This window comes from Vulpes lagopus, chromosome 7, assembly GCF_018345385.1.
Source record: "Vulpes lagopus strain Blue_001 chromosome 7, ASM1834538v1, whole genome shotgun sequence".
In the NCBI taxonomy this organism is placed as follows: Eukaryota; Metazoa; Chordata; class Mammalia; order Carnivora; family Canidae; genus Vulpes; species Vulpes lagopus.
This window is the reverse complement of record NC_054830.1, coordinates 37,352,476-37,367,863: the sequence shown is the minus strand read 5'-3', so window position 1 is coordinate 37,367,863 and position 15,388 is coordinate 37,352,476. Positions and strand designations below refer to the sequence as shown.

The following is a 15,388-nucleotide window of genomic DNA, read 5'->3' as shown; positions in this document are numbered from 1 at the left end:
GTCTCAGTGATTGAGCATCTGCCTTTGGCTCAGATAGTTATGCCTGGGTCCCGGGATCGAGTCCTGAATCAGGCTCCCCACCAGGAACCTTCTTCTCCCTCTGTCTATGTCTCTGCCTCTCTCTCTCTGTCTCTCATGAATAAATAAATAAAATCTTTAAAAAAAAACAACAACAACTCTGAAGATGGATGGAGTGACAGGGAACCTTTCCCTTCTAGGTCACTGATTCAAATCCAGTGTCCCAGGTGACCTAAGGCTTTGCTCTCAGCCCCACCTGCTCAGGGCCAGGGGGTGGGGTCAAGTCAAAGGAATCAACTATCAATGAATGTTTAGTCTATACCCTTATTTGCATTCTCATCAAGTAGACCAAACAGTGACTGGTGCAAAGAGACTGTTAAGGCCTCTGATGATTCTTTTTTCCTCTGATGATTTTTTGATGGTTGTTACCCCCATATATTAAAATTTTAATGGGGGAAGTGGGTTTTCTTTTTATTTTTTAATTTATGACGCTAGTAACATGATTTGATGGTCTGTTATAGTGTGTTCTTTTTGTATCTAATATTTACACAATCATTAGAATCTTTCCTTGATCAAATCCCTCTATGAGATTAGCTTACTTTTCCATTTTCTTGTGATAACCAAGTGCTCCATTTGTAAATAACTTTTGTCCCCCCCTTTGGCATTAATATTGGAAAACTCACTGCCTTGGAATGCTGTTGATTCTGTATGAATGCATCTACACATCTAGTCCTATCACCCGCTGTCAGTTCTTTCTTTTTTTTTTAAGTGACTCACAAACGTTCTTTCCATCCTGCAGTGGAGTGATTACTGTGTCTGAAGGAAGGAGGTGATGGAATTTCTCTACATACTCAGTTCCAGGTCTGGCTACAGAGTGATCTTTAGATTGTGTTAAATGATGAGCACTCTAGTTAAGATGGTAGTTAGTTGCTGGGTTGCATCAAGATAGCAGATTATTTTATGGAGGAAGAGAAGCTCTCTAGAGGTACTTGAGGCACATGTAGAGGTTGAGAAATAAAGCAGAGAACATGACTTCTTTCCTACTAAGCTTCCCATGCTGCATTTTATTGCTAGCTTTTCCCCCCACCCCCATACGCACAGTGACTGTTGATTAGCCTGGGAAATTATCTGAGAAACAGGTTTGATCTTGAGGGGTGGGGAGAGTCTAGGAAAAGAAATTAGAGGAAGGGTGGCTGACTCAGAGCAGCCTTTGAAGCTGGAAGTGGGACAACTTGTCAGGGCAGACAGGAAATAACCGACTTTTCTCCACTGGCCAATAGCACATGCTGTCTTCATTCTGATGGTGTTCGGGACCTCACACCCAATTGAGGAGAGTCACTCTGAACTGGTGTAAATTATCTGTGAGAAGAAACACATATTCGAAGTTTGCAACTCGTTTTAAATAGTTTCAGAAAGAGGAGCACACGGATGTGTTGTTTTTTTTTTTTTTTTTTCACGTCCCAGTTCTTTTTGGGAAATCAAATACGACTTTGAGCTTTAAGAACAGTGAATTAGTAATGTCCCTGCATGTTAGCTAACTTTTAAACTTATTTTGGGCAACTGATTGCAAGCTTTGGTTTTTATAAAATTGTGTCCAGTGGAATCTTCGGGGAATCTCAGAAGACAGATAGCAACCCAAGGCATGGGTTGGCAAACTTCTCCTGTCCAGGGCCAAATAGGAAATATTTTAGGCTTTGTGGACCATACAGTCTGTGTTGAAAATACTTAACTCTGCTTTTTGATGTAAAAGCAACCATAGACAGTATGTAATTAAACAAACATGACTATATTCCAATAAAACTTTATGTGTAGATACTGAAAATTGAATTCCATATGATTTTCACATGTCCCAAAATATTCTTCTTTTATTATTTCCCCAACTATTTAAATAAGTAAAAACCATTCTCGTCTCATGGGCTGAACAGTAACAGCTTATCAGAAGGGTTTGGCCCATGGGCTACAGATTGCTGACCCAGATCTAAAACATGGTGGTTAGTTATATTTTCTAAGGACCTCCAAGTATTATTATCCCAGGCCTCATCACCAGGTGTTATATAAGAACTTGTATGAAGATTTTCTCTCTTTCTTTTTTTTTTAAATTTAAGATTTTATTTATTTGGGAGAGAAAGAACACACAAGTAGGGGGAGGGGCAGGTGGAGAGGGAGAAGCAGAATCCCCGCTGAGCAGGGAGCCCCATGCAGGCTGGATCCTAGGACCCTAAGATCATGACCTGAGCTGAAGGCAGACACTTAACCAACTCAGCCACCCAGGCGCCCCAGGTTTTCTCCTTCTGCCAGCTTACTTTATGTATATGTGATGCCTATTCAAATCATATTTTATATAAACTTATTGGTGTTTCTTAAAATATGGTAAACATGTTTTTGAACATTGGCTACTTTGATAAACATGCTAAACATGGGGATACCTAACCCCTAAAGTGTAAGCACCTGCTCTGAACTTTAGGCATAAAAAGCTCGAAAGTTGTAAACATGCTTATGCGAAGCATAATTTGTAAATAACAGGTGGTATTTACTAAGAAGGTGAAGGCCCTCGAGAATGACATAATTTTCTAGAATTGAAGAATTGCCCAAAGTGCCCAGGCCCCGGTTAGCATGAAAGCATGGCCTGCCGCACTAATAACCAAGTACCCACTCCCTGACTCTGAGTAATCAAAGCTGGTAGTGGCCCCTGGAGCATTGATCCTAAGGCATCTAAGATCCCTTGTGCAGATCGAGGCATAGGTGGTAGCCAGGGCAGAGAGGGAGGCTAGCCAGTCCATAGATGAAGACAGTACATGCATGCCTTCTATCCCTTTTCTCTTTTAGCTCACTTGGCCATTTATTTTAGTTTGTTGAATGAAAATAGATGCGAGTGTGTGCACCTAGGCTTTAAGTGTACCTGGTTTTATCAAACAGCCCCTCTCTATGACATCTTCAAACCATGTCTTTCTTGTAACTTGAGCCTAGCACTCCATATAGCATCACATTGTCCAGTGCCAGGCAATTGTCACATCTGTTATGAAGGAAGTGTTGACTCAACCCTGCCCAGGAACCACCATCAATAGTAAAAGGTCTCCAGAGATGGGATGGGACCTTTTAAGTTATTTACATTAGCAGTTGGTCTGGAACTTGAATCAGAGTTGATCCTTGCTTCTTAAAAGATAAATTCTTTCATTTGTTCATATCCTTTCTCTTTCTTTTCCTCCCCCCTCCTCACATTATAACCCTCTCTGCTTCTCCCTCATACACACACAAACACATATACATGCATCTTTTTATTCTGTAGCCAAAGGATCTCATTTATCTTCAAACAGGATGTTGTAACTGTCTCCATATATGATTGAAATATGGTTATAAAAATAAGAAGGGATCCCTGGGTGGCGCAGCGGTTTAGCGCTTGCCTTTGGCCCAGGGCGCGATCCTGGAGACCCAAGATCGAATCCCACATCGGGCTCCCGGTGCATGGAGCCTGCCTCTCCCTCTGCCTATGTCTCTGCCCCTCTCTCTGTGTGACCATCATAAATAATAAATAAAAAAAAATTAAAAAAAAATAAGAAAAGTCTAGGTCGGGGGATAGGGTAATTCACTGATGGGCATTAAGGAGGGCACATGATGAGATGAGCACTGAGTGTTATATGTTGGCAAATTGAATTTAAATAAAATATTAAAAAAAATATGTCCTCACTCTTGGAACATATCTCTGAGGCTGGCTATCAAGTAAACATATATGGGAAACTAGTGGTCTCTGGTCCAGTGTCCAAAGAGGATCCCATCAGTCATTCCAAATTTTCCACTGACCAACAATGAACATTACAATAAACATTTTCAACTTTCTACAAGTGGTAATACCAGAGATTCGTATTTATAAATTATGTAATATAGCTCATATTATAATGATAATGCTCAATTGTGTAGTTCTGTACCCTAAGGATTTATTACTCTTCTTTTTATGACCGTTTAAAATCTAGATTACAGTGATTTATATACAGTGGAAATCAGAAAAGCAAATGCCCTTTGGTGGTTGATTTCACAGCACTTCATAAGTTCTAATGAATTGTCTTTTAATACGCTTGTTGAGACCTCAGTTGATTTGGGGGTGGGGGAGGATAGGTTTAATACTTTACTACAACTTTGTTCCCATAATCATGATAAGGCCAGGGAATTACTGTAGAGCAATCCATAACAATTCAGATCAGGGTGAATAATTTATCTCCATTCCAGATATTTGAAGTTATTTTGCCTGTTTGCAGCCATTTTGGGAATAAAATTTGGAAGCCAATTTGTACATATCTTCATCTTGTATTCTTCTCTCTTTAGTGGTTTGACTGAACTATCACTTATGTTCCTACAAGTTCCTAGGCCTTTTCTACCCTGTGCTGCCAACTTTGATTTTCTTCTTGAGCAGGGCGCCGTATGAAATGCTGTAAGGTAGCTGGAGTTCATTACGTGATTACTTAAGTTTATGTGTGATCCACATTGGGTCTAAAAAAAAAGCTGTTTTACACCTAAATGACTTTTCTTAAAACCAGAAAAATAATAGCAAGGATTTCACTAGCCAACTTTGAAATGTGTAGAGCCAGCTCAGTAAACATTCGTTGAAAACTTAGGTTTGAGTCCTCTACTTACTTTTGCTCAAGTACACTTCTGAGAGCATAAGAATAGTTTTGTATGGTGTGTGTGTGTGTGTGTGTGTGTGTGTGCACGCGGACGTGTGTGTGTGTATATATATGTGTGTGTGTGTGTGTTTGTTTTTTAAGACACAAAATGAGGAACTGACTTATACAGATTCTCTGAGACTTGGTTATTTAAAAACAATACCTGGGGGCACCTGGGTGGCTCAGTGGTTGAGCGTCTGCCTTTGGCTCAGGGTGTGATCCGAGGATCCTGGGATCAAGTCCCATATCAGGCTCCCCGCAGGGAGCCTGTTTCTCCCTCTCTGCGTCTCTCATGAATCGATAAATAAAATCTTTTAAAAAAAATAAAAATAAATACCTGATCTCCAAGTACTTGGTGAAACATGGCAAATAATTTTAAGAAAGATTTGTGACTATGGCATTTGCGTCATTTTGCTTTGCTTTGCTTGCTCTGTTTTAGTATCAAACGTACCTAGCCTTTCTCCTCTTCCCCATGTCTTTCTCTGCACTTGTTTGCATGTTACCTGCAGTTCCTCTACCTGCCTTTCCAGCTAGCAGCCAGACCCTCCTTTGCTGATCTGTTCATTACTCTGGGAACTCTGAAGCAAGCACTTAAAATATGTAGCAGTTCCCTTTCCTACATTAAAAAGCTGTAAAACCCTCATGTGGAATAGTTAAGAGAACATATATAGTAGGAGGAGAGGCTTTTGCTCCTGCAAGCACCTTGCAAAGGGGACTATTTTTCTTATATGATATAAATGAAATCCTCACTCTGCCCACTTTTACACCTACGCATGTACTGAGCGTCTCCAAGGAGACAAGGAAACCCGGAGTCCAGTGATGGTGAATCCTCCTCAGAGACAGCAGGCTGGAGTCTCGGGCAACTCTCCCAGGCGTCTTGGCTTCCAGATGCCCCTCTCAGACAGCCTCTCTTCTGGAGGCTCTTCCAGGCAGGCTTTCTCAAACATGTCTCTCCCTGCACAGACGAAATAGCCTGTACATTACATCTGAAGGGTTGGTGGCGGTGAGTTCAGTAGGCAGAAGGGCCTCCCTGGGACAAGGGGGTGGGGTGTAGTAGGGAGGTGGGACAGGAAGGTTCCATCTTTCCCAAGATCTTTTCTTTGTCACCCAGTTATCTGTGCATCTGTTTCATTGCCTCCCTTTGCGCCTTTTAGACACAAAGGCACCACTCAACCTTACAAAATGTCTTAAAAATACTCTTTGTTACAGTAGTACAGTTATGAGCTCAGTTTAGTGAAATCGTCCATTTAGAAGTACTACTCTTGCTGATTCAACATTTTGAGGTGTCTGTTCATGAACAATCATCTTCTTGACCACTGTCTTTTCCCTCTCCCCCTGAGTTCAATGCAGGAGGCCCTTCAGGACATCCTACCTTTCTTTCCCTCATTCCATGGTTTCATTGTAACATTTTTTGGAACTATTCACATTATTTTCTGATACAAATGAAGTCTTTGTTTCCCTTTGAGGAACACACTACCATCATAAGTCCATTATGCAGATTTACAAAGGCTTATAGTATCAGTCCTTTTGCTGTGCTGACCACATCTGTGTGTGCATCTTCTTTGGGGCACAAATAATCAGTTACTGTGTAGAAATTATTATTGATGTAATCCCCAAGAAATCCCGTTTTGTCTCTAAACTCTATGCACATCATTTAATGAACATTCTTTTTTTAAAGAAAATATTTTTATTATTTATTTTTGAGAGACAGAGATAGAGAGTGTGTGTGAGAGACAGAGCATGAGCAGGGGGAGGGGCAGAGGGAGAAGCAGACTCCCCACTGAGCAGGGAGCCCAGTGTAGGGCTCAATCCCTGGGATTGTGACCTGAGCCAAAGACAGATGCTTAACTGACTGAGCCACCCGGGCGCCCCATTTAATGAACATTCTTGACATCTCTTGCACGTGAACATTCTTGGTTTTTAGCCAAATTGACTCAAATAGCCCAACTTCTCCTATGATTTTCCAGCACATTATCTGCAAACTTCAGACTTCTATTGTTGATCCTGCTGCCCTCTTTGGAAAGATATGGCTCTTACTTCTGTTAAAGTCTATGACAGTAAATGTTCTTGTGAGGGTTTCCTGATGATACTTGTTTTCTTTTTTCATTTGAACTTTTAAAGAAGATTGGTCAGTCTCTATTCTGTACTTGGGAGGACTCTCATATTTACCTTTTGCTTTATCCCCAGTTCCCATTACTGCTCTAGTTTCTGCCTTTCAATAAAAACCTCCTGTGTGATGAGCTTAAAAGAGTCATTTTGTAATTAGACGTGATCAGTTTTGTTCACAGGTACATAGTGTACCCTTTGGGTTGACCTCGAGGCCAAATTTCCTGCTTTTTTTTTTTTTTCTTCTTACATTGTCCATCCAGGTCTTACCTATTTTGAACTTCTTTTTCACATAGTTTTATCCATAGCGTGTTTTACCACTTAGCTTCCTCTTTTTATTTGGGCTCAGAAGAGGTCAATGTCTTACTTTGGGCTTGAGCTCTCTTGTGCCCCTAAGAAAAACTGGAGGGAGAAGATACCTCCAAAACGCATCCCCTGTTGTCACCTAAATTTAGGTCTTTCATCCAGGTCCCTCATGGCTGCTCTGCCAGCTTTTCTCAGGGTTCCAGTCATTCGTGGTCCAAGTTATGTCACATTGATGGTAGGAAGAAAGCATCTATTGGATGGATTGCTATGCCTAAGGAACTGGCAACGATACTGACTACATCTAAGAAAACAACTAAATGTGGAAAGTTTTCCTGCTTAGACTAGTGGGAAGTTTTGTTTGCTCTTTCATTTGCCTAGAAACGCGAAAGTCGGGCTCCCACCCTAACGTGTACTTCCTGGGACTCTTTATGAGAAGAAAGCCCTGAATGTGGGTACTCACACAAACGTGTTTCTTCCATTTTTCCTTCCAGGCACTTCAAGTGGCAAGACAGCTTCTCCTTCAGCAGCAACAACAGCAGCAAGTTAGTGGATTAAAATCTCCCAAGAGGAATGACAAACAACCAGCCCTTCAGGTGATGATTCTTTTTTGAAAAAAATTGACATTGCACACTTTAGGAGAGCTGATGAGCCCTTCGGAAGTGGATTGTGTTGGGAGTTGCAAATCACGTATGAAAATCTTCTGCAAAAGTTGCATTTTTAGTTTACCAGCAGAGAATGACATTTTGGAAAAAAAACGTCTATTCAACCAAGAGTGTGGTTGTTGGGAGGAAGGTCTCCTAGTGAGTTGATGTAAGAGGAGGATGAGTAGTTTCAGGTGTGGGTTGCTTACTAGACATCATGTAGCACCAAGGAGAAGTTCCTGGTACTCAAGATAGGTCACCTCATTCTCTCATGACAGGGCTAGAAACACGATACCCACACACATAACTTTAGTACAGTGGTTTTCAAGTGAGGTGATCTTACTCCCCAAGGGACAAAGGGCAGTATCTAGAGACAATTTTTGGTTATTCCAGGGAGCCATGGGTGCTACTGACAACTAATAGGTAGAGGCCAAGGATGCTACTTAGCTGATCTTACACTCCCCAAGAAGGTTCCTCACAGCACAGAATCATTCATATAAAGTGTCAGTAGTGTCAAGAACTGTTAGGAGGACTGAGAAAGTATATTATACTTTTAATACACCTAGCAATCAATATAATACTTTGTTCTTCAGTGGATATTGACAGAGTCTTTCTGGATCATTAATAAAAAATGGCAGGCAATCTTTATAAAAAGGTATCAAAAAAAAAAAAAAGACTGCTTTTAGCAACTTCTAATTTCAAGCCCTTTGAGGGCAGGGGTTAACAGAGTAGAAAAAGCAAGTTCAGAAAAATCTAATTTGGATTTTTGATTTGGAGTAGAAAATTAAAACAGAAATTTCAAAGAAATTTGATGGAGGGTGCTCATGCTCACATCTGAGACACAACAGCAGCAAGGGCACTTGCAGGTTCTATATGAGTCAGTTGCTTGTGTAGCTCAGAGTGGGCATCCTCAAAACAGAGAAGGAAGATAAGTTTCTCACACCGGACATTTGGGGGCAGAATTTGTAAATGGTAGCTGTTGGGTAGAACATGGCACCAGTGACTTTGACCATGAGGTCAACCCAGATCCCAGCTTGTATTGACTTTTCTCAGATCAGAGCGAACTAATGCCAGTTCCCAAATTATCCTGCAAAGATCCAACTGATGCTGGGGAACATGTCCTAGTTCTTCTCCATCCACTTGGAAAACTGTCACTGTCTAGGGTAAGCTTGGCATCAAGGAAACACTTTATGGGAACAGTTGGATGGCAATGTGTGTTGTTGACTAACACTTTCAGAAACAGTTATTTGGTAAACCATCATCACCAGACCATAGGCCTTTTCATGTGTGTGAATGCTGGGGACATTTTTAATGAGGTACAGTGCCATTGAGGTCCCATGTCAGGTGCTATAAGAAGTGCTTTGTTGTGCAGATGTCTTAAGAACAGCTCTGGAGGATGAAATATGACTGGGTTGACCTTTCAGCTGTGAGCTTATTTGTCAGGATTCAAATAAGTTGAAAGGATCAAACTGAACAGTTTCCGTAGTCAGACTGGGAATTGTGTTTCAGAGGTCAGCCGCGGAGGCCACATTGCAGATTCCAGAACATAGCCAATTGTTGGTACATATTAAAGTGCTGGGGCATCTCCTGCAGACAGGGACACAATTAAAATTCTAATTTATTCATGTATACAGGGAGCTAGCCCAGCCTGTCACTCAGTGATTCAAATGACTGTCCATTCTTTTTGCCTCCCTCTTGGAGCTCTAACAGCCTTAAAAATACTGTGAGTCCTCTTGAATTTATCAGACCTCAAGTGCATTGGAAAAATGACAATATATTATTGGGGGGAGGTGGGACTCTTACACATAGTAGAGCTTTGGTTAGGGATAATTTTAAAAAGTACACATGTACACAATCTGTCTGATGCACTGCTCTTCAGTATTGAATATCATTTGTAATTTTTTTATACTAGACTTATATTCCCTCATACTTGCTTTTTAAAGACATATGGCATTTTTAGGTAACTTCTTTTCCAAGATGAACGAAGTTGCTTGAGGGCTAAATATATGAAGTAAAGTTTCAGGGGATTTCCTTTTGAGGGCTCTTTTTCTTGCCCGTTATAAGGTTTTTAGCCACCAGAAGAGTATGATACAGAGAGCTTCATTTTTCTTGGCAAAGACAGTGTCAAAACCAACCTAACACATTCTGCTGAGCACTTCAGTCTGTATAAAAAGTGCGGGGCGAGGGGGCCATCTTGAATGCTGGTTTTGCTAAATAAGATGTTTTGAGTCCCTTCCTACCCCTCCGTGGGAGAGTTGACAAGCATAGAATTTAGACCAGCTTTAAGAGTTGATTGGGGTGGGGGAGAAATAAAGAGTTGGTTGACTGTGTGTGGTGTGTGTGTGTGTAAGTGTGCGTGCATGTGTGCGTCATGTGCATCATAGACTGCGTCTCTTCAGCTGCCTGGTAGGGTCATGCAAATTCACCAGACTTTATTAGGTTGGCTGGCCTTCCACAAACAGAGCAGAGAAATTACTAACTTAGGTCACATGGTATATTACCTCCTTATAAAAATACATATACAGACTTGTGATTCACAGAAGGAATAACCTTCGCATTTAAAGAGATCTTGCCATCCCATGTCCTCGCTGGGGCATCTCAGCCAGTGTGGCTATGAAATGAAAGGGAAATCCTATAACAAATCTTAACAGTGTTCATTTCTGTTCTTCGTACCCTTCATAACCACACTGAGAGACCTATTTTAGCAAATTTCAGATCTTCCGCATAGAGGAAGGCTTGACAGGGAAGAAGAATTTGATCTGCTGATTGCTTGAGGAAAAAAAAAAAAAAAAAGAAACCCAAATCCTCAAATATACTGTGACTTATATTTTAGGCATATCTCACACTTCCCTGCTTTATGTTTGGCAGTGCTCTCCAGTTTCACAGGCTGATGATAACAAACAAAAGAGAATGGAAAGTTAGAGGAGGCTCTAAGTGGTTACTCGATAGAGATCACAAAATGTAGTCAAACATCAGCAATTTGGACTAATTTCAGGAAGATCAGAGTAAATAAGAGAGAGAAGCACTCTCTCCAGATACACGTATAGAACTGAATCTGAGCTGGCCACATTCTTGGGTGACGTGTGGTTTATATTATGAAGGCATTAATTGGGTATAGATACTGCTTTTGAAGTTCTTCAAAACATTCTACTTAGATACCTAAATCGCCCCTTACATAGTCTGTTGAGTTGCCTTGCAATTTTTTTTTTTTTATGAATGATACAAAGGAGAATTGAAAATTGGTCCCATTGTAAATTAAGAATCAGGATGATCTGAATTTATTCAATGTGATTTGGTGCGTATTTCTGGATCGGCCTCAGTGCACAGGGCATCAGGTTGATGCTTATCTACACAAAACTGTCAAGAGTACAGACCCTGCCTTCAGGAGGCTTATGAGTTGTAAAAGAATTAACAAGGTTTTGCTGCAGCAAAAGAAAATTATATATGGGTAAAAATAGTAGGCTTGCTTTTATAAATATTTATATGCTTCTGAAGATTGCTTAAACAAGTGAAATAAATGCTTAACGGTGCAGGTGTGCTCATAACCTCGAAAATGTGTAACTTTACTGGCTGAAGATTAATTTGTGAGTAGATGAGCAATTTTATTGATCGAATTTTGGAACTTTGACCACCGTTTCTGGGTAGTAATTCATTTTGGTTCTTTAAGCATTTTAGTTGTTGGCACGAGTACATAAACTGGAAGGAAATCAAATGACACATTTTCTCCTAAGAAAGTAAAAGTACATGTGTATTCTGGCAGCATGAAAGTTAGGAAAGAAAGTCAACCTTGTGTGTTGCTTACAGCAGAAAGCTGACCACAGTTTCAGGCTGTCTATAAAGAATTTGAACTTGAAACCAGTCATCGGAGATTTTCCCCTCCTGCCTACCCTCCGCCTTCCAAGGTTACATCATGTGGGAGCCCCTCATCCGGGAGGCCATCTCACTGGAAGGAAGGGGAGTGAAATCCACTGGAAGGGCAGCCGTGTAGCCCAGTTGGAAGCTTGGGATTAAAATAAGGACTCCTGCTTAAAGAGGAGAAGGTTAAAGTACAAGATCCAGCAGGTGGTTTTTCTTTTTTTTTTTTTTTCTTTTTAGCATTTTTATTTGTAGTTCTATAAAATGTGCTTTCGGCAGCATTTTTGCTTTGCACTAATGCCACATATAATCTTAGTACCTCATATCATTTCCACGTTATTCACCAAGGAATAAATTGGTAAGAGGAAACCTTTAAAGAAAACTACAATTTTATGTGGTAGATAGTGAAATGGAATGGTTTTGAAATACTGACCCTTAAAAAAAAAAATCCCTATGCACTGAATTAGTAAAGTGGATAATTGAGGAGAAGGAGGTGGAATTTTTTTTTCCCCCTTAAATGTCTGGAGTTAGCATTGTCTAGAATCAGCATCCCTGACCTTACATTGATAGGAAGTGTTGAAATTTTGGCACCTTTTAAGATGTCATTGTTACCACATGACTTTGGAGAGTCACAAAACCCTAAAAAATAAATCTTGATAGGAAACAATAAGAAATGATGCTTTAAAAATGGTTATGAAGTCTTACAGATTACACACACCATTAAAAGGAGGATAGAAACTGTGATCCTCCCCCACCTCAGAAAGGTGTACACGCCCACAGAATTTTATATCCAATTTGAACGGTTTCCTGAACCTTAAGAAGTCCATCCTGTGACCAGGTCAAATATTCTGGCTTTCGGAATTTTTTTTTCCTCAAATAGTATGTTTTGTCTTTGCCTCCAGATTTCTGATGGAGGTGTAATATAATGAATTAGCTCAGTTTTGCTATTTCAGCTTCAGCAGTATAGGATGGGCCTGTGTCCCAGTCCTTCCAGGATATCCCTGGTCTATGTCTGGTGCCTTAAGTGTGTTTATTAACAATTCTCACTCTCTCTTTTTTTTTTTAAGATGTTATTTATTTATTCATGAGAGACAGAGAGGCAGAGACATAGTCAGAGGGAGAAGCAGGCTCCCTGTGGGGAGCCCAAGGCGGGACTCGATCCCAGGACCTCGGGATCACACACCCTGAGATAAAGGCAGATACTCAACCACTGAGCCGCCCTAAGTGCCCCCAACAATTCTCAGTCTTTTAAAGTATCCCAGTTTGGAATTCGATTATATGGTCACCTCATTTACATGCATTTAAGTATTAAAAATGCAAGTCCACTGCTAATATTTTAGAGGTAAGCATGCCTTTGTCACCATATGCAGGTATCACTGTATGCAAAGAATATTAATGTTTAGTTAGTGCTGAATGTGGTCCCTTCCCATAGCTGCCCTGTGGTAGAGGCTCCATCCTTAAACTGTGCTGTGGATGAGGAAAAGTAACCTACAGAGGTTCCCTGACTTGCTGCAGAGCACATGGACAGGTACAGCCCCACGATGGGAAGCCAGGTTTTTTTAGGACCACAGACAACCAATATGCCATCAGGAAGTTCACTGTAGCTTCCCTGTCCACGTACATTTCCTCAGTATGTATGGAGTGTCCCGTTTGCCACAAATAAGCAAATTATTATATCTTCCATATCATAAGCAAAAATAAAACCAAACCAACAAATATCAATTCCACAGTAAATATCTAGATTTCAATTAAGAGGTCTAAGATCTGTGTAATTATCCTAATTGTCGCCTTGTCTGTGTGTGTGTCTCAGCGGTGAGCAACAGCAAAGAGAAGTTATTTGTCATTCTCAAGTCTGAAGTGCTCTTATGAGCTTCCATGTGTTGGAACATGGAATGGTATGTTATAATCATTGTTGGGGCTAGGAGGTGGGGAGGGATAGGGGAAAAAAAAAAACATACTTGACTGGTCAAAAATGTGTAAATTGCTGACAAAATGACACATGTAATTAAGAGTGCTCCTACCATTTTACCTTGTGGTTTACACCTCCAGTGTTGAAAAAGAGAGCGACTCCCACCTCGCTAATTACCATTATCACTGAAATGCTAGGGTTGGAGTCATTAGTTCCATGTGCATTTAATTAGAGGAAGGCTGAAATTGGATTTAACTTATTACTTTTTCATGGATCACTTTCTTGTCATCACTTCAAATTGGATTGCAGCCCCAGGTAACTAATTATGAGAGCCACAGGATCAAGAGTGAAAAAAAAGGTAATTAGGAATAACACTGTCGGACCCTTGCTGGTCGTCCACTTGTGCTTCGGAAAAAAGGAAGGAAAAAAAAAAAAAACGAGCCGTATTTTGTAGTATTACAGATTAGGGAGTTAGAGGTATGCATGGTTGCTGGGCATCATGGGAGTCTGTCACCACCCATAGTGGTTTCTATGATATACAGCTGAGTTGAAGATGTTGAATCGACATGGTTCCACTATCAGCTCCTTAATACCTAGATTAAACTTGTAAAAGCAACAGATTGGTTGTAGGTATGAGGCATCTCAACAACTGTGTAGTCTGGGGGCCTCACATATATGATTACAACAAAGCTGTCAAGATGCCTCTGAGCCAAAGTACAGAATATTTTAAGTACAGGGAGTTAGAATTTAATGAACGTATTAATGTTCCAGAAACATCATTCATATCTGACAGGAAGACATATCAGTCAGCACAACAGTGAGCTTTAGGGTTTATACATTGGGAATTTTTGTCAAAGTTTCCAGCAGACCGTAATATTCAGACCATTTACTGTGCTTCTGGTTTGTTCCTTACCCCACCCCAATGTTGTGGATAGACTTGCTCTGAGGTTCTGTTTCTCCTTCCGCCCCCATCGAAAATACTTTAAAACAAATTATATTGTTTCCATGTGCAGAGCAGAATTCAGAACTGCAAGCAATCAATTTTATTGACATCGTCTGAAAAAATGTTGGTGACAGTTCGAGGATGTGAAAGGGTTGGAGTTTTAAAGTCGCCAGGACTAAGTGTGGCCAAAAAAAAAAAAAAAAAAAAAACCGCTTTTTTTTTACTTTTTTTTTTTTTGAAATGTAATTTCATTACTCAAAAGAAGCCCTGTGAGCTAGACTCTCCCAAGAAGGGATTCTTCTTTGATAGACTATGATAGCATAATGAGAAGTCTTGTTATCAAGCCTGTTGGTTTCCTTGAAGGGAGAAGAAGCTTCCCAGAGGAGTGAATCACCAAGGAAAGATGGCTAGAGTTTCCTTAAGTTGTTTAAAATTGGTTTTAATGTTCTGTTAATGTAAGCAAATAATCATGATTCAGTCTTGGGTGACTTTCAGAGCTGGGTAAGTGGGACTCGCTCATTATTTTTTCAGGAGCATAGGGAAGTGTAGACCATGACGTGCCTACCTGACAGAGGCCACCACAGTATTATTCCCAAAGTGATAAAATGCTCTTCCTGGAATTATGAGTCCTTTTCCTTTGTGAACCTTCTGAGCAAAATCTCCAGAACCAAAATAGTAATCATCAAGTCTAATGCAGAAAATTAAAGCTTTTTTTTTTTTAACATCTTAAGTTGATTTAGAATTTTTGTACACAATATTCGTCTGTGGTTGAAAGGGGGCACGCCAAGGTCAAGTGATGTAGTGTTTTCCATTTTTCCATATGAGTCTCACAGTGTGTGATAAAAGCAAACTCCTTTATTTTGTAAGTCTGCAGGAATTTCTGATGAAGTGCAGAGGTCACGTTCCCTGTCAATTTGAGTAGCCAGCATTTTTTAACTACTGTTTTTTCTTCTCT

The 15,388-nt window shown here is 40.3% G+C and overlaps 1 protein-coding gene across 9 annotated transcripts in view; it reads left to right on the top strand.

Annotated features, from left to right (window-relative positions):
* FOXP1 (forkhead box P1) overlaps window positions 1-15,388 on the top strand; it is a 581,933-nt gene that overhangs the window by 422,608 nt on the left and 143,937 nt on the right. For all 9 annotated transcript variants that reach the window (XM_041764652.1, XM_041764646.1, XM_041764645.1 and 6 more), the window contains one exon: window positions 7,577-7,678. In XM_041764652.1, coding sequence (XP_041620586.1) covers window positions 7,577-7,678 — 102 coding nt within the window. The remainder of the gene's footprint in view (window positions 1-7,576; window positions 7,679-15,388) is intronic.